The 26,594-nt window shown below is 40.2% G+C and overlaps 1 protein-coding gene across 2 annotated transcripts in view; it reads right to left on the reverse strand.

Moving 5' to 3' along the window:
• Positions 1-26,594, reverse strand: part of fras1 (Fraser extracellular matrix complex subunit 1) — a 439,192-nt gene that overhangs the window by 13,040 nt on the left and 399,558 nt on the right. For both annotated transcript variants that reach the window (XM_060826343.1, XM_060826334.1), the window contains 7 exons: positions 14,652-14,812; positions 13,300-13,514; positions 11,245-11,395; positions 11,046-11,153; positions 9,178-9,337; positions 6,010-6,126; positions 4,427-4,593 (listed from right to left, as the gene is read on the reverse strand). In XM_060826343.1, coding sequence (XP_060682326.1) covers positions 4,427-4,593; positions 6,010-6,126; positions 9,178-9,337; positions 11,046-11,153; positions 11,245-11,395; positions 13,300-13,514; positions 14,652-14,812 — 1,079 coding nt within the window. The remainder of the gene's footprint in view (positions 1-4,426; positions 4,594-6,009; positions 6,127-9,177; positions 9,338-11,045; positions 11,154-11,244; positions 11,396-13,299; positions 13,515-14,651; positions 14,813-26,594) is intronic.

Below are 26,594 nucleotides of genomic sequence, written 5' to 3' on the forward strand. Positions count from 1 at the left end.
TAGGAACTTTGGCTTTAATTTAGTTTTGTAGATCAGAGGGGATGAGTGCTCCTCCAAATGTCCCAACCTGAGCCTTTGTAGCACTGATACCTCCCGTCTCCCGTAAAGAGATCACGTATGTCCCAGCACTGCCTCATCTTGTTTGAGGCCTAAATGCTGACCAGGTCAAATTATTGTGGTGGCCTAGAACCAGCGGGCATGTTTGTTGCTGGAGGTCCAATTAAATGTTTGTGAAGAGGCAATGCATCTCGTATGGAGAAGGGCCACTTAGAATCATAGAGATGTACAGCATGGACACAGACCCTCGGTCTAACTTGTCCATGCTGACCAGATATCCTAACCTAATCTAGTCCCATGTGCCATATCCCTCCAAACCCTTCCTATTCATATATTCATCCAGGTGCTTTATAAATGTTGTAATTTTACCAGCCTCCATCACTTCTTTTGGCAGCTCATTCCATATATGTACTATCCTCTGTGTGAAAAAGTTGCCCCTTAGGACCCTTTTAAATTTTTCCCCTCTCACCCTAAACTTATGCCGTCTAGTTCTGGACTCCCCCACTCCAGGGAAATGACCTTGTCTATTTACCCTATCCATGCCCCTCAAGATTTTATAAACATCTATAAGGTCACCCCTCAGCCTCCGAAGCTCCAGCGAAAACAGCCCCAGCCTGTTCAGCCTCTCCCTATAGCTCAAATCCTCCAACCCTGGCAACATCCTTGTAAATCTTTTCTGAACCCTTTCAAGTTTCACAACATCCTTCCTAAAGGGGGGAGACCAGTTGTGCACACAATATTCCAAAAGTGGTCAAACCAATATCCTGTACATCAACTGTCCATCAGGCACTTTAGTGGCCATCATTGGGTCTTCCCAGGATTAAGGATTCCGAGGGGTGCAATCCCAGAAGCAGTAGTAGCTGTCAGTAACATACCCACGAGAGGTCCAGAATCAATGAGGAGCTCAAGATAAAGGTGAATGTGTGATTTATAGGGATTGTGGATTGGGTTGGGGAAAGGTGTGAATCAGGAAATGGGATAGCTTTCAGCACTGTATCCCCTTTGCCATTTTCTAATGTAGAATGCCTCTGAATATGGGATCCCATTTTAGGAGCCCATTTTCAGATTACTTGCGTCATGACTCTCTCACCCACTTAAGACCCTCAACTGGATTTCAGGTGGAAAGGCCCAAGAGTCTTTCCACTCCAGAATTAATTTGCTGGAAGTGTGGAAGCTGGCAGGGTCTTTTCCCTGCACCATTTTGCTGCCCTGACTCCAAACTTGCCTTTTATTTTCAGTTTTTCAGGATGGTTAGCTTGGCTATAATTCAGTCTGATAACTCATTGAGGCAATTTGGCCAGAGGCAGGTACGAAATTCCCTTTACTATCAGTAAAATAACTTGAAGTGTGCATCTTCAAAGCTCAAATGCAACACCGAATCTAATTAATATTTAAAGATACCCCACCACATGTATAAAAAAATTTTGAACTGAATTGAGTTGACGCCTCATTTGTTTATTGCAGTTTGATCTGGGTCCTTAAAGCTGGGCCTTTTACTGTGGGTGAACGTGAATTTATTTTTATTTTAGTTTGCTTTATTAGATTTTTTTATCTTCCACCTTGTTTCTCGGAATGGGGTTCACAGCCATGATCTGCCGATGCCTGGGGTCAGAGGTAGATAGCATCCAGATTTGGTGTCATCCCTCATTTAGCAGATTGTGTCATTGATTTGAGCGGGTGCTTGAAATTCAGCAAGGGTGATCAATGTGTGCCAACAGGAAATACTGCAAACAGCCTGCATTTCCTAACGTTTCCCACAATAGTAAGAAATACTGATTCATAGCAGGCTGCTGTTAAATGCCATTGCTGCAATTTTGAAGAAGGAAAATGGAATACCATTTTCAAAGAGAGTGCTCCCTAGTTTGAACGTGGCACTGAGGCCTCAGTTGTGGAAGTGAGGCCATAATTCCCCAGTAGGGGAATGACAACTTAGTGAAGGTGATCAAAACTGGCAGCAGTGCCATAAAAAGTTTAATGAACTTACATAGCTGGTCAATATCAATGAAGTTAAAAGTCACACAACACCAGGATATAGTCCAACAGGTTTATTTGGAAGGACTAGCTTTCGGAGCGCCTCTCCTTCATCAGGTGGTTCTGGAGTATTCCACAACCTACTCTGCCATTCTACTAGATCTTCTACCTCAATTCGAGTTCTCTGGTCTATCCCCACATCCCTTAACCTTTTGTAATAAAGGAAATTAATTGACCTATCTTGAAATTCAAACCAGATACTCACTCAGTAGTCCTGGCAATAAGCATTTGAACTGAATATCCAGATATTTCACCTCCCCCCTCTCAGATTCTAATGATGCCTTGTTCGATTCTGCACCTTACCCTCTCACATTTTCCAGTAATTACTTCTTGCTGCTTCCACATATCTCTAGCCATCATCTAAAAGATGACTCATCACACAAACACAACCATTCACTTTTTGTTCTTTCACCTGCATGTCAAGGTGAGGCAAACTGGTGACTGACAAATGCATTTCCTGAGCTCTATGGAGGAAATGGCTGTCTGTATCATGGGTCATAACCTGCAAGATCTGGTATTACTGAGAACACTGAGGATGACAGTACGTTGCTAGTTTGTATCTTCACCACCTTGCAGCTAATTCTTGTCCTGCTGTCTGGCATCATGAATGAGCTACAGATGTGTGACCACAGACATTTTGCTTCTTATTCACTTTCCTTGAACCAAAACGTCTCTTTTCAATTCCTGCTTTCAGACATCAGAGAGCTGCTTGCACAGTAATAGAAGAGCAGAGAGTGTGACAGAAAATCACCTCATCATTCAGTCAGACCATGGAGCCACCTGCTCAGTCACAGGCACTGCCTGCAGTTTGTAGTAAAACACCAGATATGAGGAGCTGCAGACAGGCCAAGGGTAAGAAGTACAGTGGGCCCACTTTACATGGCCTTTGATTTCCATACTATCATCTCAACTGAGGCTTTGGATGCAACTTTTATGGCCACGTGCAGGGAAGAATAATTTACATCACAGCATTTAGGGTATCTGGAATGCCAAAAAAGACTTCAAGTGAATTCTAGTCCAGCATGAGGAGGCTGGGGTGAGGCTATGGTGAATTGGAGGTTCAGTGGATACGTTTAACATTTACTAACTTTGAATCCAGACAACTCACATTCATGAGGGCATACTGTTTTCCTTCGGCAAGGGAAGGCTTGTTTAGGAGCTAAGTTATCAGTAAGCTTGTGTGTTTCTAAAGTAAATTATAGTTTCTTTAGTAATATTTCAATTTTTGGAAGCCATAACGGGCTGAGTGAATATAACAGCAATGGCGTGTCTTATTGGTATATAACTACACATTTTTTTTCTTCTACATCAACAGCAAAACAAATTTCTGCAGGCATTATTAGTGTCAGCTATAGCTCAGGGTGCAGACTTCACATGCAAATAAAAGCAAAATACTGGAACTACTGGATGTTGGAAATCTGAATTAAAGAGATAAATTGCTGGAGAAATTCAACAGGTCTGGCAGCATTTGCAAAAAGAGAAACAGAGTTAATGTTTCAAGTCTGATATGACTTCAATACTTCGGGTTAGAAACTAAATTTGCAAAATCAAACTTAAGTAAGTTTGTGAGAATAGTGCAATGAAAATCGTATATTATTTGATCAACTGATTGACAGACAAAGCAGGTCATGTCCATTTAAAATAAAGCCTTAAACGGTATGTTATGAAAAAAGCAACACACGTTGAGCTTGCCGTATAGAGAGTAAGGAAGGGCATGTCTGACCATATCTAAAACAGGTGGTCGCCAAACAAGGTGTGGAAAGAAATGGAAATAGATCAGGAGAAATATAAAACAGGTAATTGATTTACTTTTGCAAATTTTACACCATCATAGAAAAGCAAAATCCCGTACCTATCCTTGCTGAAAAGTCTAGAATGAATAATACAGCACAAATGGTTCAGTGGTTAGCTCTACTGGCTCACAGCACCCAGGTTTGATTCCAGCCATGGGGCAACTGTCTGTGTGGAGTTTGCACATTCTCCCAGTGTCTGCGTGGGTTTCCTCCTGTTTCCTCCCACAGTCCAAAGATGTGCAGGGTAGGTGAATTGGCCACGCTAAATTGCCCATAGTGTTCAGTGATGTGTAGGTTAGGTGCATTAATCAGGGGTAAATGTAAAGTAATAGGGTAGGAGAGTGGGTGACTCTTTGAAGGTCAGTGTGGACTTGTTGGGCTGACGGCTCTGTTTCCACACTGTAGGGATTCTATGAAATATGAAGGGCATTCTTGTAATTTCTGGAACAAGGAGAAATGCTTCAACTAGGGTCACATAAACTGTTGGAAAGGAGAGATTTGTAATAGTCAAACCTATTACAAAATGAGTTTAGAAAACCACATACCCATAGAGAAGGCTCCCTTATAATCCATTTCAGCCAGGGACATCTCTGTTTTAGATGGATCCATCATAAAGACCTTCTCGTTATTGCAAAGATGAAACTCTGTGTTGAGAGAGTAGACAACTGGAACTGGGCGATTTGTCTGCTGAAATGCAATAGGGACAAGGAACCTTGATGGAAAGAAAATAACAAATTCAATGTACTGACATTCGCTTAGAAGATGGAAAAAGTGAGGTCTGCAGATGCTGGAGATCAGAGCTGAAAATGTGTTGCTGGAAAATCGCAGCAGGTCAGGCAGCATCCAAGGAACAGGAAATTCGACATTTCGGGCATAAGCCCTTCATCAGGAATTCCTGAAGGGCTTATGCCCGAAACATCGAATTTCCTGCTCCTTGGATGCTGCCTGACCTGCTGCGCTTTTCCAGCAACACATTTTTAGCTTAGAAGATATTTACCTTAACAGTTGTATATTCTCTGGCATAGATTTAACCAGCAACTATAGCTAGAAAGCCAAATTTCATCAGAACTGGAAATCTTATAACAATTGGTGCAGTTGGTAAATCTGCTCTCTCTCAGTACTCTTTACAGTAGACATTAGCAATAGACATATTAATATGTCAATGTTAATCTTGCATCAATACCAAGTATAATCACTTCAGAAAAATAAAGGGTCAATTTTCATTCCAGGTGGGAACCAGGGATGCAGTGCCAATTAAAGGTGATCTGTTTGGTTTCCCAACTCTGATTCTGTTAAGGCCAGTCAGCATGATGTCAGCTCTGCTCTTGACATAACACTAACAAAACACAGAGAAAATGCCAATATTTGATGGAAACTACAAACTTAACTGAGCAGAAACATAGTGGAAACAGGAGCTATCCTAGAACTCGCCCATAAAATTACTTATGCACAGCTGTAACACTCCATCTCCCCAGTAAAGCCCAATAATTCAGGACCAATAGATATAAAGCAGCAAAAGCAGCCCAGTACTTCATTTTTTACACGTCATGACAGAATTACAAATTGGTTATTCTTTTCGATAAAACAATACTTTTTGTGCATGAGTTGACTTTGCAAAACTCAAATCCAGGTCTTTAAACTAAGACGGACCCTACTTGTACAGGGAAAGTAACTGCTAATATTGCTGGACCCTACTATGTGCGTAATAAGAACATTTATTCAGATAATGAAGATAAACAGGGTTGTTTTGTTTTCTTTCCTGTCCAACATGTGACAACATAATATTCAGCTATGGTAATAACAATCACTCAGTTTGAAATCCTGGCAATACACCTCTTTTCATTTTTATTGGCATACTTACAAATATGATCAGTGATTATGAGGTACAATGCGAAGGAAGCTGTAATTTTAACTCCAGCTTAGACACTGCAACTGACTGGGCAATCAGAATCCCCAAGATAGGACAGAGCTTACACATCTAAATCTATGCATGTTCAATGATAAAACAGCAAGATGTAATTTTCCATGACAGAAAAAAAAAGGAGAAAAATCCATTTGGAAAATATTTGTGCATTTTGTGCAGAAGTTCAAAAAGTATTTATATAGTGGAATCATAATATGCCCATACTTTTCAGGAGCGTGTGCAGTACAGGCCAATGGCTTATCTCCAGGGTCGATCCAAGGTTGTGTGGGTTGTACAGTGCAGGGGATCAGAAAGATTGTGTACTCTCCAGAATAATCTTTTCTGTGGGTATGAAAAGCACAAGGAAAAAAAGTCATACAAGTTCTTTAAGTTGCTGCCAGCTATAGTTATGAGTTGATTCAAGTCTACAGATACACTGTATCCCATTTAACCTAAATTATTAACAAAATCGCACTAAATTTAACACCAGCTTGAGGAGACCTTTTATTCTAACAGTTGCAATTATTTCCCTGTATGTAATAATTTGTTAAAAATAGAATATCAAATGATAGTTTGCTGAGAAATATACTCACTCAGTTTCAAATTCTGACAGGCTAAAAAATTATACAGAAATAGTCAGTAATGACAAAAAACCACGTCAATTAAAGATAAAAGAGCTTTTCGCAATTCTGTACAAGGCAGGGCAAAGAAATCCAGCAGACTTGTCTCTCTTTCACAGAACTAAATCCTACGTTGCTAGATTCCAAAATGTGTTCTATAGAATTCAATGTTATATCATTGTCGAGTTAACCCCAAAACAAAGTTTTTGGATATTAATTTTGGACTTTTGCAGCCTGAAAGAGCCAAATATTCTTACAAGTTCTAGAATTATGAAGATGCTTGTCTTGCTGAATGTTGTGACATACCTTACATGAATTGTTGGATTCTTATAAATTACAGGTCGTTCTGCTATAACGTGTTTCGTTTATGCAAATTCACTGTAACACAATTGATGAATTGGGGATGTTGTTCTAAAGCACAAACTTTTAAAATGTGCATCAGCTATAACGTAATTACATCACCAATACTTTAGTGCTGTATCCAAAGTACAATTTTTCAATAACACAGTGTTGCACAAGAACACACCCATCACGTTATAGAAGAACTGCCTGTACTCTATGTTCCAACTGCTTACTGAACTGTATTTAGATCATCCTAGTCATTGCACTCAAAAGTTAATCATTCTGTGGATCACTTTTGAGATCTAACATTGACTTTTACTGATTTTATCTGAAGAGTGTTCCATTTATGTAATTTTGCTTGTTCCTTATGTTGAGAAAAGGAACATCAATACATCAGACATTGGTCAACTGATACATCTGACAAAATATTCTCGGCTTATATGAATGTAGCTGTTTTTGTCTCACCAATCTCACATTGCCTGACTTGAAATGGTCTGAATCCTTTCAAAATTTGCATTAAAATTACATCCACTATGAGTACTGAAATATTTTCTTAGCTAAGTCAGCTGATTTTGTTTGATTTCAGCCCCATCTTACCATGCTCTGTTCTGGGACAACTCGCCAATGAATAGATATTCTGGAATTCACTGGCATCCCTTGCATCCATGCAATCTTTAAAATGCTGTTGTGCACCTGGTCAAAACAACATCAATCCCTCCACACTTGCTCACATTTGCCTTGGACATGGTAGATGGGAAAATTGTCACCATGCTTTGTTGGCAGGAATCTGGAGGTCCTATCGGATGGGCTGATGCAAAGGCAGGACTTGCTCTTTCCCCCAGTGGAGGCACCAGACCACATCAGCCCGGTCTCAGGTTGCCAACAGGTTGAAGCAGTCTCAAATGTTTGGAGAAATGATTAGCACTATAAGGAAGAAGATCAATGACATTCGCCACTCCAACCGGATAGATGCAACCATCCTCTCCCCAACTGAAGTGAATAAGTTCTGTAACAGCAAGCAAAAAGCCTGGAGATGTAGCCTGGTCAAGTCCATGAGCTGTTGGTATATGTATCTGAGCATACATTACCCTTCTGGTAACAGTACAACATAGTCACCAGTGCAGAAGCATCCTCTAAATGGATCGAACATTTGCCAGGAGGCTTATTAAACACTGGCACATATTAGATGCTAATGCACATGGCCTGTGCCCATGGAGTGTGCTAAGATGCCAGTACCTGGAGTACAACATACAGATCTTTTGGAACAGGAATTTGGCAAGTACTTGCTTTGCTTTGATTGTTGAGATTTCTCATTGTTCACTTGTTAAGTGCATTTGCATAAGATAAGAAGCTGAATACTAATGAAATGTGTTGAACCATTAACAAGATGTTTAATGAGAAATCATTTCCAGCAATTGGCAACTCACTACTGCATAGCAAGAAACGCACCAAGCTGTTTGTCAAAAACATAAAAGACAGAGCAAGATGCTCTAAATGTAGAGACCACCCTCGTTGGGCTTCTCATCTGATTCTGCCACAAATCTCAGCATAGCATCGCTCAGACCTCCATACGATTCTGCATATTGTCACATTTTACACTTGTCCACTTTGTGTTGGGACCCTACCATTTAACTGAAGAGCATCATGACATATCATTAGTACTGTCTGGAACTGGTTTCAAAACAGAACTGTTGTGCTTTTTGTTGTCCCTAGAACTAATTTATTTTTAAAGTAAATAGATAAATCTTAGGAACACCACAATCAAGAAGGATTTTTTGCATATAAAAAATAATTTAAAATTATTTATTGAACATTCTAATCTGCATGCTGCTGTACGGTGGAATATTACAGTTTTTAATTAAGGCACTCTTACAGCATAAGTGGGGTGACAATGAGGCTCGGGTCTTGGATCATCCACTATACTTTGAGGAAGAATCTGTGGAAACCTTGGTGAAACATGGTAAATTGCGTTGTTGCTTTTTCTCCAGCTTTCCACAGATTTTCTTCTTGAAGTTATGATGAATGCTTGAGAGCACGCACTGGAAATTAATAATGGCTGTCTCCCCTCAAAGGGGTAGGCTGCTTTTTTTTGTGGCTGTGCAATCAAAGAATTTAGACTAATCAGCCAAACAGATATTATATGAATCTAAGTTCAATGAAAAATGTTACCTATTGCTTTAAAATCTTGCATCACAGTTATTGAAATGGATGTAGATAAAAGCAAAATAATTCATAACTATCCTTTCCACAACAAACAATATGAACAGGGCAATGCATCTCATTCCCGCAATGAAATTGTTAGATCTGCATTTGTTTTTTCTAAAATATTGCAGAACACAGTTGAGCACCCTATTTTCATTTATAAAATACTAGCATGGTGTAGCATCCTTGGAAAGCACTAGTCTAGCAAAAAGATAGCTTTATACTTTACCTGTTGTAGGAACTGGTTGCTCGCCAGAGCTGGTATGGGGAATCAAACGTCTGAGCACTCCACAGCAATTGTAAGTCAAATTCAATGCCTCCTAAATGATCAGGAGCTACAATTTGAGACTTTTGCCCTGGCAGTGTGTGGTGATCCATTACAAAGTGACCTGGAGAGGGACATGCACACAAGGTGAGGCTTCTTTCTTAGTTCAGAACAACAGGTTTGTGCCCAAACAGCTATACCTGATTTTGTCCTGTACTGTTACTTGTGTCCATACATACATTTTACTAACATATAATGATGAGGAATCATTTGATATTTGCAGAGTCGAAGCAGTGTGCAGTATTTCTTTCAACTTATACCTCTGCTTTACTACTTTATCATTTCAAGTCCCATTGTCCCTATTGTAATCATTCCTAATCTCTGCAAGTGCCTTTCTCCTCTTGGCTGGCTACTTTCTACCTTGGAAGTGGGAGGAACTTATATTTTTAAAAAGAAATTTCATTGATTGAAAAACAGCCTTAGGACCAGTTTTGAAGTCTCAATGAAAATCTTAAATTGAGAACAAATCGGATTTAATTTCAATGGCTGCTGCATCCACATTATCAAGTTTTATGGGCGTTATGCTCAAAGTAACTAAACAAGCTTTAAACGTAAATCATAACAGAAGAAATAGATACTAAAATAACGATGAGGATATTTTCTTGTAAAAATTATTCAGTGAAATTAGTTCATGGCAGGTTACTGCTGGAACTAGTTGAAACAAGGCATCTATCGGCTGGTCTGAACCTGCTGTAACTCAGTTCTACTGTTCTGCATTTGAATCAATGGAGTATGTAATGGCAGCTTTCCAATGATAACTTCGTTCTTCAGCAGCAGTTAATTGAGTGATTGGGGGGAGGGTTGGGGATGATGAGCAGGCAAGCAGTCAACACTGTCCCTTAACAGTGGAGACAAGTGAATGAGTGTTCTTGGAAAGCTTTTGTTAAGTGGTATGGTGAGAAGCAGCAAAAATCCACAGGCAGTACAGCAAACTGAGGGAAGAAAGGAATGGACAGTAACACCTTTCATATCATTGGAAAGGTATGGAGGCAGAAAAATATTTAAGTTAAGGAAAAGAAACACAACAGAGCAGTCCACATGCCTAGCTACCATCATTCATGCGGTTAGCTAGGCAAGCAAAAGATAGATGGACATGTTATATCTGAAAATGAGCAAATGAAAATTGTGGCTATTTTTATCGGCAGGGAAGACAGGAAAATTAACTACCCAATGACTTCCTGAACCTGTTCTTCTGCATAAAATTCCAGGGCAAGGGCCTAAAATGTATTTTTTGATGCATTAGCAACATTAATCTTTTAGTGTTATTGTATAACTATAGTAACACTGCAATACCCATGGCTGACGTTTATAGTGCAATTGGAGCAAACTAAATCAATAACTAAATAAAACCAGCAAGGATTTCCAGGCAAGAATCTGATGTCAATGTTGAAATTTAAAGAAAAACAAATCTATTGATGTTTTATGGTGGAACAGATGTTTCATACAGTAATTTTTGTGCTGTAATTCTATGTCATGGAGATAGAGAGACAAGTGCAGAATTTGGGCATCAATGTATTTGAAGATCTCTTTAAAGCTCTCTTAGGACCCTTTATTCCTCAATTGCTGTATTCAAAAGTAATGTTACACATTGGGATTCACTGGCCACAGACTGTAAAAACAAACTGTTGAATATGAATTCTTATTGTTCTAGAAGTGATTTATGGAACGTATAATTGTCTCTTGTAAAATATGAAATATAACCAACATTTAATTATTCCATAAGTCCATTACTTTGCCCTTTCTTAACATGCTTCAATTCACAAGGAAATTACCTCTAAATTTTGCATGGGTCTTGAATTCAATGACAAGACGACCATCGTCCCTTATGTAAATCCGTATGATCTGAAGTCGTGCTGACAATACACTGTCAGTTTGTATACCTGCAGTAAGTAACACAGTAAAAATGAAAATGTTCACATTAAATAAAAAACAAATTTAAAATATAATTTCTTTAATATCATTTTTTTTAACCTGTTCTCCAGAGAACGGTGTCATAAAAGAATGAGAATTCCATCTCAGTGTGATGCTCGAGTGATGCCCAGCCTCTTGGTGCTGTCACATAAATGTAAGAGACGTATAGTGGCACTGATACTGTCAGGAATGACTGAGCAGAATCTCGTACCTGCCAATTGTCAGAACATAAAGAAATGTGACACAGGAAAATACATTTTAAGCCCTTTAAACCCTGTGCTGCCCAGTCTATGAACATGATTTGCTTCACAATGAACTCATCACGATTCAAAACCCTTCAAAAAATAATTCTTCAAAGTCTCTTGCTGCTCTCAGCCCTTGTTATGCATATACTGTCCAAGTCTCTTCTAATATTATCACAGGACAAGTCATAACCCAGAATGATATCTGGCTTGATTGATAATATTTTGCTTTTTGGGGGTTTTCTTCCCACTGAAATGTAATAATGCAGTGCTGCAGATTTAGTTTAACAATCAAACAGAAGTTTATTACACAAAAGAATGAAGATAAAATAGAATACATCAAACCATTTACCTATAATACAACAGAACTCCTTTGCAATACACACACCAGAGAGATAATTCCTTTCTCTTCCACTTCAATAAGGCTTAGCTATAGCTTCAACTCCATGTCTTGAGAATCTAATTGAGTTTAGACCTTTTCAGTTTCAAATAACTCTCAGTTTTAATCAAATACCTCTGTTCTACAACTTTAAAGTAAAACTCCATTCACGTGGGTAATCCATTTCAGAACCATTCTAAACAATTTCTCTTCCTTAGGAGCAGCTGTATGAGATATCCAATTTTAGCAAAGACTGCCAAACTGAAACTTCAAGCTATGGATGTTTCTCCTAAACCAAAACCAATTCCAGAATCTTCCAAAATAACCAACACATACTCTGATTGCTTATAAAACTCACTGAATGTAAACAAAATTCCACTAGCCTCCAAGAATTATATTCTCATATTATTTTTAAAATCCAGAAATTGTTAAATCATTAAAACTTTTCAGATACACAGAAATCCCACATGCCACTCATTCAAAAAATCTAATAACCGAAAAAGATATAAATGATATTAAAATATGTAGAAAGCACACTGTATTGTAGACTCATGGCAACGGATACATTACTTTGCACAAGCTAAGGTTTAATCAGAAAAGGGTATGAATAAACTATGTAGCTAATCGAATGAACAATGGTGAAAAATAGTCCAAATAAAGCAAGTAATCGTTCAACTTTGTTTGAAACAGCTTTTTCTGACACAGACTTTAACTGTGTATGTTTAATTCATTAGTTCGCATTCTAACTCAGAATTAGAAGATATGGCATTGATGATGACCTCAGGTGATAGTGTAAATGAGAAAAATCAGCTGAGCCACAATTGAAGACAATGGAAACATATTATAAAAGGTGTATCATGGTAATTGAGCTGATATTGTGCATTACAGTTTAAAGCTAAAACTTATCCCTGTCAGTTCAAATATTAATTTAAGTCTTGAGCACATGACTTAGATTCATATGTCTATGCAGTACCAAGGCCATGCTGCACCGTAGAGCCACCTTTCAGATAAAATATTGAAGTAAGGTTCTGTCCATCAATATATGTAAATGCAATAGATCTAATGATACTATTCAAAAGAGTCATAATTCTTCTGATATTCTAGCCAGTAGTCTTATCTCAAAACTCAGCACCAAAAGCTTTCAGACCACTCACTTAATTTGTTGTTTTTGAGCCTTCCATATTGACCTTTGTAAAAACAGGTCAAATGTAATTAATTGACCTCAAAGAGCTTTGAGAATGTCACTGGATTTTATTCGAATCTCCCTTATGTACAGTGCTTTAAATAAAAATATTCTGAATATTATTGCATCCTTTTTTAGATAGATCAATGGAAAATGACAGAACAAGTTTACCCTTTTCTGACTGTGATTTGATTTAATTGCCAAAGGTAGAATGTGAAGTAACTTATAATTTGGAGCATTGTCAGGAAAGTGATTTTGAACCATAAGGATGAGTATCTCATCAGCTCTTCAACTCTTCTGGATATAATCACCTGGAAGTCAGCTGTCACTGAACCACCGCAGACATCAATCAGTTCTGTCATGTCATAGTAGGCATCGAAAGTCCAAATGCAACTCTTTAGATTGAGATGCTTATACAGCTGAATGGTCTTGGGTTCTCTTACATTCGGGTCAAACTGGAATGGCCGATCATATCCAGGGCCAAGAGTGATGCTATCATAGTTGACATCATCGAGAAATCCAGAATCTGCAAATACAACTCTACTGAATATTTTGGCTATTATAAACTACTAAGCTGATAACAGATAGATTCCAACTCTCTACTAAGAGCAAGGATATTTATTTTAAATGAATGAACAGAAAGGATAGAAAATAAATGAAGTGTTGCTTTATAAGTCTTTGAATTCTGAGGGGTATTAGTTTTAGAATTAGAATTATTTTATGGCGAAGATTAATATTGCAAATTATGGCTAGAATCAAAAGGATGCTAAGTCAAAGGGGTCATCAACATGGATAAAGGTAAAATGTTTTAATATTTTTCTAAAATTGTACTTCTCGCATTTCATAGAATTCCTGCATTTGATATAAAAACATATACATGAATGCATGCAAGATTTATAAAAAAAAAGGTCAGAATAAACATAGCAGAAATATTGATCTGTTTATCAAGGATCATCTATTATAAAGTTTCAGGTTTGACAACATTTCTATTAATAGTGCCAGATACTCATATTCTATACAGACAGTATGTATGTAATTGGAGCATGGTTTTAAAACTGGAGCATTACAACTGTGGGAGAAACGGCCATTGGGAAAGGAACTAGCTGTCACCAAATTAGAACTATTCCATTCATGGAACTTTCATTGAAGTAGCACCTTTGGGTCAATAATGTGGTGAAGGCTCACCTGTTTACTGTGGCAAAATAACTATATGGGTTTTTCTTTTCGGTTTAACATTCAATTTCTTCAGCAGATTATCAGAACTTCATTTCCAGAACACAAACCTCCGTACTTGTTTTTAAGTTTGTTTTTAAAGGATAGGTTGAAGAAAGAAAGTAAACAGAGAGAAACTGTTGTATATATCATCTAATCATGATCTGTGATCAATAATTCTAGTGAGAAACAATTGGCATAGGTATTTCTGTTATGGATTCATGCTGACTTGCCTGCTAAAATATCAAGAGGAAGAATTTTACCCTGTAGAATTATTGGGTAGGTATGTAAATGCTTGCTTACTCTTCAGTTGCCTACTGAAACAACCATAACTTCAAGTTTTAAATATATCAACATTTATGTATTGCAGTTTTTGTCTTTAAGTTATGAAGTTTCCAGAAACTTGGCTGGTGAGAGGATGTGGATCTTCTGACTTCGCTCAGGATTCTACCTGTTATACTCCTGAGGTCCTTGAGTGTCACCAGGTTGGAGCAGATGTGTTGGTGCCTGTAGATGGATTCTGACAAGAGAAAATGCAGGTTGTGTAGTGGCATGGTGGACACGAGAGGTAACATTCCATCCTGGTGAGGAATCTGCACAGAAATGTGGATTCTGACCAAAAAGAAAAGCAGCATTAAAAACCTTTGAATTCTACTGTTTATAATCTAAATTACTAAAATAACATTTCAAAGTACTGCGAAGTATCTTAATCAATGAAGACAAATGGGTCTTTTTACATTGTCACTGCCAATCTTGGCTTTATAACCACTTGCTTGTTTGCTCTTCTTTTCTCCAGGTCTTCAGACCTTAGCACTTCACCCAGGCTAAAACCTTTCAGTCAGGACATCTTCTATGGTCTTGGCCATGCAAAGTCAAGATAAAGCGAATTTGCATGAGCAATGTTGTACATTACCACATAGGTGTAAATGTTTGGCCAAAGCAACATAGAAAGCAGGAACACGAGTAGGCCATTAGGGCCTTCAAACCTGCTCCACCATTCAGGTCGATTTGATTGTCCATCTCATTGCTATATTCCAACTTTCTCTTTATACCTCTTGACGCCTTTAAAATTAAAAAAAATCTCTTTTTTGAACATATTTAGTGAATTGGCCTCCACTGTGTTCTGTGGTAGAGAATTCCACAGGTTCACTACCCTTTGGAGGAAAGATTTCATCATCTCGGTCCTAAATGTCGGTATCCTAAAACACTCTCCCATTTTTAGACATCCCAACCAGGAAAAATCTCCTCCTTGTCTATATCCTGCCAAGAACATTATATATTTCAATGATATTGCCTCTCATCCTTGTAATCTCCAGTAAGTTCTGGCCAGGTTGAACCAACCTCTCCTCATATGACATTGCTGCCAGCCCCAGGATCAGATTAATGGACCTCTTCTACACTTGCTCTATTGCAATTTTTTCAGGAGACCAAAATTACTTGCAATACTGTGGATGGAGTCTTACCAAGGTCCTCTATAACTTCATTAAGACATCCCTACTTTGGAATTAAAATTCTCTTGCAATGAAGACCAATAAACTATATATCTTCCTTACTGCATCTGCTTGTCCATTTTCATTGACTTGGTGCACATGGGCACCCAGATCCTTTCATTCATCTGTATTCCCAATATATCCACATTTAAATAATATTCTTCCTTTCTGTTTCCACACGGAATGCTGGGCCCTCTATTTTTTGTCATTTACATAAATGATTTGGATGCGAGCATATGAGGTACAGTTAGTAAGTTTGCAGATGACGCCAAAATTGAGGGTGTAGTGGACAGCAAAGAGGGTTACCTCAGATTACAATAGGATGTGGACCAGAAGGGCCAATGGGCAGAGAAGTGGCAGATGGAGTTTAATTCAGATAAATGCGAGGTGCTGCAGTTTGAGAGAGCAAATCTTAGCAGGACTTATACACTGAAAGGTAAGGTCCTAGGGAGTGTTGCTGAACAAAGAGACCTTGGAGTGCAGGTTCATAGCTCCTTGAAAGTGAAGTCACGGGTAGCTAGGATAGTGAAGGCGGCGTTTGGTATGTTTTCCTTTATTGGTCAGAGTATTGAGTACAGGAGTTGGGAGGTCATGTTGCGGCTGTAAAGGACATTGGTTAGGCCACTGTTGGAATATTGTGTGCAATTCTGGTCTCCTTTCTATCGGAAAGATGTTGTGAAAGTTGAAAGGGTTCAGAAAAGATTTACAAGGATGTTGCCAGGGTTGGAGGATCTGAGCTACAGGGAGAGGCTGAACAGGCTGGGGCTGTTTTCCCTGGAGCGTCGGAGGCTGAGGGGTGACCTTATAGAGGTTTACAAAACTATGAGGGGCATGGATAGGATAAATAGGCAAAGTTTTTTCCCTGGGGTCAGGGAGTCCAGAACTAGAGTGCATAGGTTTAGGATGAGAGGGGAAAGATATAAAAGAGACCTAAGGGGCAACTTTTTCACACAGAGGGTGGTACGTGTATGGAATGAGCTGCCAGAGGATGTGGTGGAGGCTGGTACAATTATAACATTCAAGAGGCATTTGGATGGGTATATAAATAGGAAGGGTTTGGAGGGATATGGGCCGGGTGCTGGCAGGTGGGACTAGATTGGGTTGGGATATCTGGTCGGCAAGGACGGGTTGGACCGAAGGGTCTGTGTCCATGTTGTACATCTCTATGACTCTATTGAGCCATGTTTTTCTGCATTTGGCATGTGTTTGCCCATTTATTGAAACTGGAGAAAGTGAGGACTGCAGATGCTGAAGTTAAGAGTTGAAGAGTGTGGTGTTGGAAAAGCAGAGCAGATCTGACATCATCCGAGGAGCAGGAGAATCAACGTATTGAGCATAACATCTTCATCAGGGACAGCAGAGTGGCCCAAGGGAGCTAAGAGTTAAATGAGAGGGGTGGGTAGTTGGTAGATAGAGGTGGAGGGTGAGGTGATAGGTCAGAAAGGAGAGTGTTGTGACATTGAACATTTCTTCCATTGCCTCTGCCTCCGGGCTTACTTTTTCCATCAGGACTCCTGTCCACCCTCTGAGGACCACTTCACCTGCCTCCAACACATCCATCCACCTGGACACCCCGTGCTGCTCTGTTACCCTCCCTCAATCTCTTCATCTTGAACTGCCACCGTGACATTTACTACTTCAACGTGCCCACCCCCTCACCCACCCCAACCTCTCACACTTGCAACATGCGGTCCTCTGCTCCAATCCCAATATCATCGTCAAACCTGCAAACAAGGGGGGGTGTGGGGGCACAGTAGTAGTTGAGCGCACTGACATCTACACCGTTGAAGCCAGGTTCCAACTCAGACACCCCCTCCTACTGACCTCTCAACCACGACCTCACCACCAAACTATCACCTCCCAGACCATCCACAACCTCATCACCTCAGAGAATCTCCCATCCACAGCCTCTAACCTGATAGTCTGGAACACTGCATTGCCCAGTTCTAGCTCCTACCTAAAATTCACAAACTAGACTGCCCCAGTCGATCTATCATCTCGGCATGCTCCTGCCCCACCAAACTTATCTCTGCATACATTGACACTGTCCTGTCCCCCTTGGTCCAGGATCTCCCCACATATGTTCGGGACACTACCTGTGCTCTTCACCTCCTCAACTTTTGGTTCCCTGGTCCCCAACGCCTCATCTTCACCATGACATCCACTCCCTGTACACATTCATCTGCTATCACAAAGACTTCCAAACCCTCCGTTTCTTCATCTCCCGCCACACAACCAGCACCCTTCCACTAAGACTCTCAGCCGATTGGCTAAACTTGTCCTCATCCTCATCAATTTCTCCTTCAAATCATCCCTCTTCCTCCAAACAAAAGGGTTAGCCATGGGCATAGAATAGAATAGAATAGAAAAATACAGCGCAGTACAGGCCCTTTGGCCCTCGATGTTGCGCCGACCCAAGCCCATCTAACCTACACTAGCCCACTATCCTCCATATGCCTATCCAATGCCCGTTTAAATGCCCATAAAGAGGGAGAGTCCACCACTGCTACTAGCAGGGCATTCCATGAACTCATGACTCGCTGAGTAAAGAATCTACCCCTAACATCTGTCCTATACCAACCTCCCCTTAATTTAAAGCTATGCCCCCTTGTAATAGCGGACTCCATACGTGGAAAAAGGTTCTCATTTTCAACCCTATCTAAACCCCTAATCATCTTGTACACCTCTATCAAGTCAACCCTAAACCTTCTTTTCTCCAATGAAAACAGCCCCAAGTGCCTCAGCCTTTCCTCATACGATCTTCCTACCATATGGGCATCTTCATGGGCCCCAGTTACACCTGCCTCTTTGTTGGGTACGTGAAACAATCCATCTTCCGCAGCTACACTGGCATCATTCCCCATCTTTTCCTCCGCTACATCAATGACTGTATTAGCGCCACCTCATACTCCTGCAAGGAGGTTGAACAGTTCATCAACTTCACCAACACCTTCCACCCTGATCTCAAGTTCTCCTGGACCATCTCGGACACCTCCCTCCCCTTCCTGGACCTCTCCATCTCCATTTCTAGCAACCGACTCAACACAAACATCTACTTCAAACCCACCAACTCCCACAGCTACCTGGACTACAGTTCCGCTCACCCTGGCTCCTGTAAAAACGCTATCTCTTACTCACAATTCTTCCTCCACATCTGCTCCAATGACGACTAATTCCAGCAGAGAACATCCCAGATGGCCTCCTCCTTCAAGGACCACAATTTCCCCTCCCACGTGGTTGACGATGCCTCCAGCGCATTTTCTCCACTTCCCGCACCTCATCCCATGAACCTCACCCCTCCAAACTGCAACGAGGACAGACTGGTCTTCACTTTCCACCCCAGTGACCTCCAGATACAACGCATCATCCTCTGCCATTTCTACAACCTACAAATAGACCCCACCACCAGGGATATACTTCCCTCCCCACCCCATCTGTGTTCCGCAGAGACCATTCCCTCTATGGCCCCCACTAACCTACCCTCCACTTCCAGCACCTTCCCTTGCCATTGCAAGAAGTGCAAAACCTGTGCCCACACTTCTGTACTCGCCACATTTCAAGGCCCAAAGAATTCTTCCATATCCGACAGAGATCTACCTGTACTTCCACACACACATCATCTACTGTGTCCATTGCTCTCGGTGTGATCTCCTCTACGTTGGGGAGACAGGATGTCAACTTGCAGAACATTTCAGAGAACTTCTGAGGGACACGCACTAAATGACCCCACCGCCCTGTAGCTGAACACTTTAACTCCCCCTCCCACTCTGTCAAGGACATGCAGGTACTGGGTCTCCTCCTCTGCCAAATTCTAGCTACCTGACGCCTGGAGGAAGAACGCCTCATCTTCCACCTTGGCATCCTCCAACCATATGGCATCAGTGTAGATTTCACCAGCTTCTTCATTTCCTCTCTCCCCACCTTATCCCAGAAACGACCTTCCAACTTGTCACTGCCCCCTTGAACTCTCCTACCTGTCCATCTTCCTTCGCACCCATCTGTTCCACCTGCATCTCTGACCTATCAGCATCACCCCTCAATAGATACCTATTGAATTCCTGGCTACCTTCCTCCCAGCCCCACCTTCAACCCCTTTGGGCCACCCCCTCATTCCCGATGAAGAGGTCATGTTGGAAACATTGACTTCCTACTCCTTGGATGCTGCCTGACCAGCTGTGCTTTTCCAGCACCGAACTCTACAATACTCATTCAATGTGTCTAAACAACCATGAAGTTTCCTTGCATCATGAAGTTTCCTTGCATCTTCCTTGCAATTCACAATCCCATCATGTTTCTACCATCAACAAACTTGGAAATGTTGCATTTTGTTCCTTCATCCAGGTCATTTATATATATGGTGGATAGCTGGAGTTCAAGCACTGATCCCTTTAGTACCTCAGTTGTTACTGCGTTATACTCTGAAAAAGATGCATTTATTTTACACAGTTTCCTCTGTCAATGAATTCTCTATCTATGCCAATAAATTACCCCCCATTCCATGTGTTTAACTTTCCCACTATCACCTTATGAAGGACCTCATTAAAACCTTCTGAAAAATCCAAATATACCTCATCCATTGGTTCTCCCTTACGCATTCTACTAGTTACATCCTCAAAATACTCTAATAGATTTGTTCAGCATGACTACCTTTCATAAGTCCATGCTGGTGTTGTCCAATTCTGTTAATGCTTTTAAAGTGTTCTGTTATCACACCGTTTATAATAGACTCTAGCGCCGTCCCCACTACTAATGTTAGATTAACTGGCCTATCATTCTGTGTTGTTTGTCACCCTCCCTAAACTATCCTCCCACTCTAATCTCACTTTTCAGCACTTGGCAGGTTAATGCACTTCAGGTGCACATGCAAATACTTTTGAAATTAATTTAGAGATTCTGCCTCAACCATCAAAACAGGCAGCAAATTCCATGCAGCCACAATTCTGTATGTGAGCAGATCCCTCCTCCTGGCCCGTTCTACAAGTCACCTTAAAGACGTGCCTCCAAACAATCAACTTCTTCACTATGGGAAATAGGTCTTCCCTGTCCACCCTACCCAAACCCCTCATTTTGTCATTACCTCTGTTAAGTCAGCCTCCTCTGTTCTAAGTAAAACAATCTTTGTCTGTTCAAGTTATCTTCATACATATAATTTTGAAGCCCTGGCAACATTTTTGTATGCTCGCTCCAGACTTATGTCCCTCCTATAATTTTGGCGATCAGACTGTACACAAAATCCGAGCTGTGGCCTAACCAGCATCTTAAATTGCTTCAGAATTACATCCCTGCTTTTGTATTCGGTATCCTGCCCAATGAAGGAAAGATTCCCATAAGTACTCGTGGAATAGAATTCTGTTCCAGTAGATTGATGCTGGAACCCTTATAGCTTGTGTAAATTAATGATTTGGATGTAAATGTAAAGGGTATAGTTAAAAAGTTTGCGGATGGCACAAAAATGGTAGCGAGGAGGATAGCTGCATATCATCAAACTCGTGTGCTGGGCAAAGAGCAAATGTAATTTAGCCCAGAGTTGCCAGAGGAAGTGGTGGAGGCTGGTACAATTGCAACATTTAAAAGGCATCTGAATGGGTATATAAATAGGAAGGGTTTGGAGGGATATGGACCAGATGCTGGCAGGTGGGACTAGATTGAGTTGGGTTATCTGGTCGGCATGGACAGGTTGGACCGAAGGGTCTGTTTCTGTGCTATACATCTCTATGACTCTAAATGTGACAGATTGTGCACTTGGATTGGATTAACAAGTCAAAGTAAAATACTATGAATAGTTGGATGCTGGAAAGTACTGAAGATCAGATGAATGTTGGTGTGAAAATAGTAGGACAAGTAAATAAGGCGAGTAAGGTGGTATATTGGATGCTCACCTTTATTAGCTGAGGCATAGAATACAAAGGCAGGAAGATTATGCTGGAACTGTATAAAATGCTGGTTAAGACACAATTGGAGTACTGCAGACAGTTCTGGTTACCATGTTATGGATCAGGATGCTGCCTGATCTGGAGAGTCTGATAGAGAACGCTAAGAGGAGATTGAGGGGAAATGTTTTTACTCTAACAGTGACGGGAGCCTGGAACTCACTGCCTGAAAGGTTGACTCAGATACTCTCATAGCGCTGAAGCAGTATTTATATGCTTATTTGCATTGCCATTGCCACAAGACTATGGACCAAGATTTGTAAAATGGGTTTGGTGTAGTCAGATCTTTGTTGACTGGCACAGATACCATGGGCCAAATGTAAATGTCTTTCAGTTTATACTACCATAGCTAACTGCCCTGTCACCTCCTGAGGTCTCCCACTTTCATCACTCTTCTCAGTAGCCTCCCCTTTAATGTATATTCCTTTGTTTTGTTTGCCTTCCAAATGTATAAACTCACACTTCTCAAGATTGAATTCCATTTGTCATTTGTCTGCTCAGTAAAACCAAACCATCAATATCATCCTGCAGTCATTATCCCACCCATTTCATCATCAACTACACTACAAATTTTTGAGTTGTCTGCAAATTTACTGATCATGGCTCTCACTTTTCAATTTAAATCATTAATTTAACACAAATTGAAAGGGACCCAACACTGAATCTTGTGGAACTCAGGAAACATCCATGGACTATTGCTTTTAGTTTCCTATCACCGAGCCGATGTTTCATCCAATTTGTCAGATTCCTCTACATATACTATGGGTTTTATTTTATGACTGGTCTATATCTAGGATCTTGTTAAACGACCTCCTAAAATCCATGCAGATAACATCCACTGTACAACCCTGAACAATCCTCCTTCTTATTTTCTCAAAAATTCAATTGAGTTTGGACAACCTGATCTTTCCTCCACAAACCATGCTCCTGATCCCTGATTAATCCGTGCCGAAGTTTAATTTTAACATTTAATCCTATTTCTCAATTTTGATTCAGATAAATTGACCACTAGTGAGGTGAGGCTGACCAGCCTATAATTACTTGGCATATCCCTCACACATTTTGAATAACGGTACAGCTTTCAAAGTTGTCAGATCTCCTTTGGTATCTTGCCTGAATTGACTAAGGATTGGAAAATGAATCTCAGAGTAATTGTTTTTTCCTCTCGGACTTCCTTCAACAGCCTGGGATACAAATCATCTGCTTCTACTGATTAATCAAGCTTCAAGGATGTCAGACACTCCAGTACTTCTGTTCTCACAATGCCAATTTTATCGAAACATTCATGCCACTTTAATTGTAAAGTTTGCATTATTCCTCACCTTTATGAAGACAAAAACAAAATCCCCTTCAAGAACTCACATTTTTAAATCCACACACAAGTTAGCACGTATATCTCTTGATAGGCCCAGTCTTTTCCTGAGTCAGATCTTGCTTTTAACATACTAACAAAACATCTTTTGATTTTTGTTTCCTCTCATTGTTTTCCTAATTTCCTTTTTCACCTCTTCCCTGCACTTTCTATATCTTAAGCTTCCTAAAGTGTTACTTCTTTTAAGATTGTTATAAGCTCTATTTTTCTGCTTTATCTTACCCTGTGCGCTTTTGGTTAACCAAGGACCTCTGTATTTTACAATATCACCCTTTTTATTTGTGCAGGCATGTCTAAAATGTCCCTGTAGAATCTCACTTTTGCATTCCTCACACTGATCTTCCTTCAAATAGTTGTAACCAGTCTACATTTACCAGATAATTTCTCATTTTTTTGTAAAATTGGCCTTTCAACTATTTCGTACTATGAATTGTATTCTATCTTTGTCCCCTTTCCATAATATTGAAAAACTAACTGCATCATGATGGCAATTTCTTAAATCATTATCTGTGTTTACCTGCCCAGCTTTATTTCCCATGACTAAATCTAGAATTGCAGCCTCCCTCTTGTTATATGCCGGCCAAAAAATGCTCTTGTGAATGCAATGCAAGAACATTGTGCCTTCTGTGCCTTTCACTGTTGGTATCCCAGTAATTTAAGCAGCACTTACAACCTCTAGATAAGCCAAATATTATATACAAAATATCAGAAAACACTCATTTATACCCAAATATTCTTAATGGTAGCGTTCCTTTCCCTTATTACAAAAATATGCTCTGTCCATTATTGACAAAAAAACATTTTCTCTACTACTGAAGTACTTATGTCATTACGTGGTTCCTTCATCACTCTTTAATTGTATTTGAAAAATGTTTACAGTAATTAATAGGAGAAGACAGTGGACAACATAAATAAAGGATAACTTTGTGCAATTGAAGTGCTGGAGGACAGATGGAGATGCAGTATTGCTTAACTATCTGGAACACTTCACTCTTGCAGTCTGTGATTTTCCACATAGGAAGAGATTTAAAATCTTCTAATTATAACAAAGAAATTACAGCTTAGCATTGCCACTTTCCAAAATTCTGGATACTGCCTTGGATCCAAACTTTTCCCCATTTTTAGAGTCATAGAGATGTACATCATGGAAACAGACCTTTCGGTCCAACCCGTCCTTGCTGACCAGATATCCCAACCCAATCTCGTCCCACTTGTCAGCCTCCGGCCCATATCCCTCCAAACCCTTCCTATTCATATACCCATGCAAATGCCTCTTAAATGTTGCAATTGTACCAGCCTCACCACTTCCTCTGGCAGCTCATTCCATACACGTACCACCCTCTGCGTGAAAAAGTTGCCCCTTAGGTCTCTTTTATATCTTTCCCCTCTCACCCTAAACCTATGCGCTCTAGTTCTGGACTCCCTGACCCCAGGAAAAAGATCTTGTCTATTTATCCTATCCATGCCCCTCATAATTTTGTAAACCTCTATAAGGTCAGCCCTCAGCCTCCGACGCTCCAGGGAAAACAGCACCAGCCTGTTCAGTCTCTCCCTGTAGCTCAGATCCTCCAACCCTGGCAACATCCTCGTAAATCTTTTCTGAACCCTTTCAACTTTCACAACATCTTTCTGATAGGAAGGAGACCAGAATTGCATGCAGTATTCCAACAGTGGCCTAACCAATGTCCTGTACAGCCGCATCATGGCCTCCCAACTCCTGTACTCAATACTCTGACCAATAAAGGAAAGCATACCAAACGCCTTCTTCACTATCCTATCTACCTGCAACTCTACTTTCAAGGAGCTATGAACCTGCACTTCAAGGTCTCTTTGTTCAGCAAAACTCCCTAGGACCTTACCATTAAGTGAATAAGTCCTGCTAAGATTTGCTTTCCCAAAATGCAGCACCTCGCATTTATCTGAATTAAACTCCATCTGCCACTTCTCAGCCCATTGGCCCATCTGGTCCAGATCCTGTTGTAATTTGAGGTAACCCTCTTCGCTGTCCACTACACCCTCAATTTTGGTGTCATCTGCAAAATTACTAACTGTACCTCTTATGCTTGCATCCAAATCATTTATGTAAATGACAAAAGGTAGAGGGCCCAGCACCGATCCTTGTGGCACTCCACTGATCACAGGTGTCCAGTCTGAAAAACAACCCTCCACCACCACCCTCTCTGTCTTCTACCTTTGAGTCAGTTCTGTATCCAAATGGCTAGTTCTCCCTGTATTCCATGAGATCTAAGCTTGCTAATCAGTCTCCCATGTGGAACCTTGTCGAACGCCTTACTGAAGTCCCCATAGATCACATCTACTGTTCTGCCCTCATCAATCTTCTTTGTTACTTCTTCAAAAAAACTCAATCAAGTTTGTGAGACATGATTTCCCATGCACAAAGCCGGCCTGGCTACACATTTCACCATTTTCTCCACACTTGGCTTGTATTAGAAGCCTCAGCTTGTTTCTTATCCTCTCTGCTAACATCTCATTTTTTTAAAATCACCTAATACTCTACTATTCTCCTACTTTTCCTTCAAAATCTATCTTCTCATTTGTCTTCATACCTAGTGTCCTCGCAACTCCCCTCAACCTTGATCATTTTAGTTTTCACCACAATTCACCAATCTCATTTATTTTTCTTTCATTAAGCCTTATTCTCCAAAAGATGTTCCACTCATAAATGTGTTCTAGCCATCTCATCAAGCCTCGCCATGTCTAACATTTGTACATTTGACCAGTTAATCATTTCACTAATAATTGATATTGGCCTTCCTTTACAGATCATATTGATATTGTCTACACATGGCTAGATGGTGCTAGTTCTGGTATCTTTGCAAACACTTTCTCAAACTCACAAACTTTCTCACTCCCAGCCAACAAACGTATTGGCACTGCTGTTTCATATACCCATTTAACAACATTCTTCTTCTACATTATGGTTTTCTCTCTCTCTCTCTCTCTCAGTCTCCCCAAAGGAAAACAGAAGAAAACAGAAGGTGGTCAGCTCTGAATCTGGAACTGACCATTAAAGCAATGCTATACGTAATTCTCTGTGTCCAAGTTACTCCATTACTGCAGAGTTATCCTGGAGAGCAAGATATTCTCTGGTTCCTCTTTTTTTATTAAAAATTGTATTTTTGAACCCCTTCCTCTATTCCCTTCAATAATTCCTCCATCACTTATGCATCTCCATCTTAAACTGAAAGTCTGCATACACTGTAAAGTACAAAGCTTGTACCAGGAGCATAAATTGATAAAATATACATTAGTGAAAGAGCCGATAATGAGAATAGTATATGACATTAATTAGTAACTTTAGATTGTTACAATATGCATTTTCACTGATCTGTATGGAAATGCTGATGCTTCCAGTGAAGCAGTGCATGAAAACAAAGTGCTTCTTGAGATGTCACAAATTCAAATGAATGGAAAATGGTAGGACTGGATTTTTGAGCAGCCTGAACTTTGAAAGTGGCAGATTAGACTGCTTCTGTAATTCCTATCCCATTCCCAGCCTTCCCATTTTTACCAGCATGGACAAAGGGTGTGGGCAGCGATTCTGCTTCCCTTATTCCCAAATTGGCCACCTCTATTGTCTT

Source organism: Hemiscyllium ocellatum, chromosome 1 (assembly GCF_020745735.1).
Source record: "Hemiscyllium ocellatum isolate sHemOce1 chromosome 1, sHemOce1.pat.X.cur, whole genome shotgun sequence".
In the NCBI taxonomy this organism is placed as follows: domain Eukaryota; kingdom Metazoa; phylum Chordata; class Chondrichthyes; order Orectolobiformes; family Hemiscylliidae; genus Hemiscyllium; species Hemiscyllium ocellatum.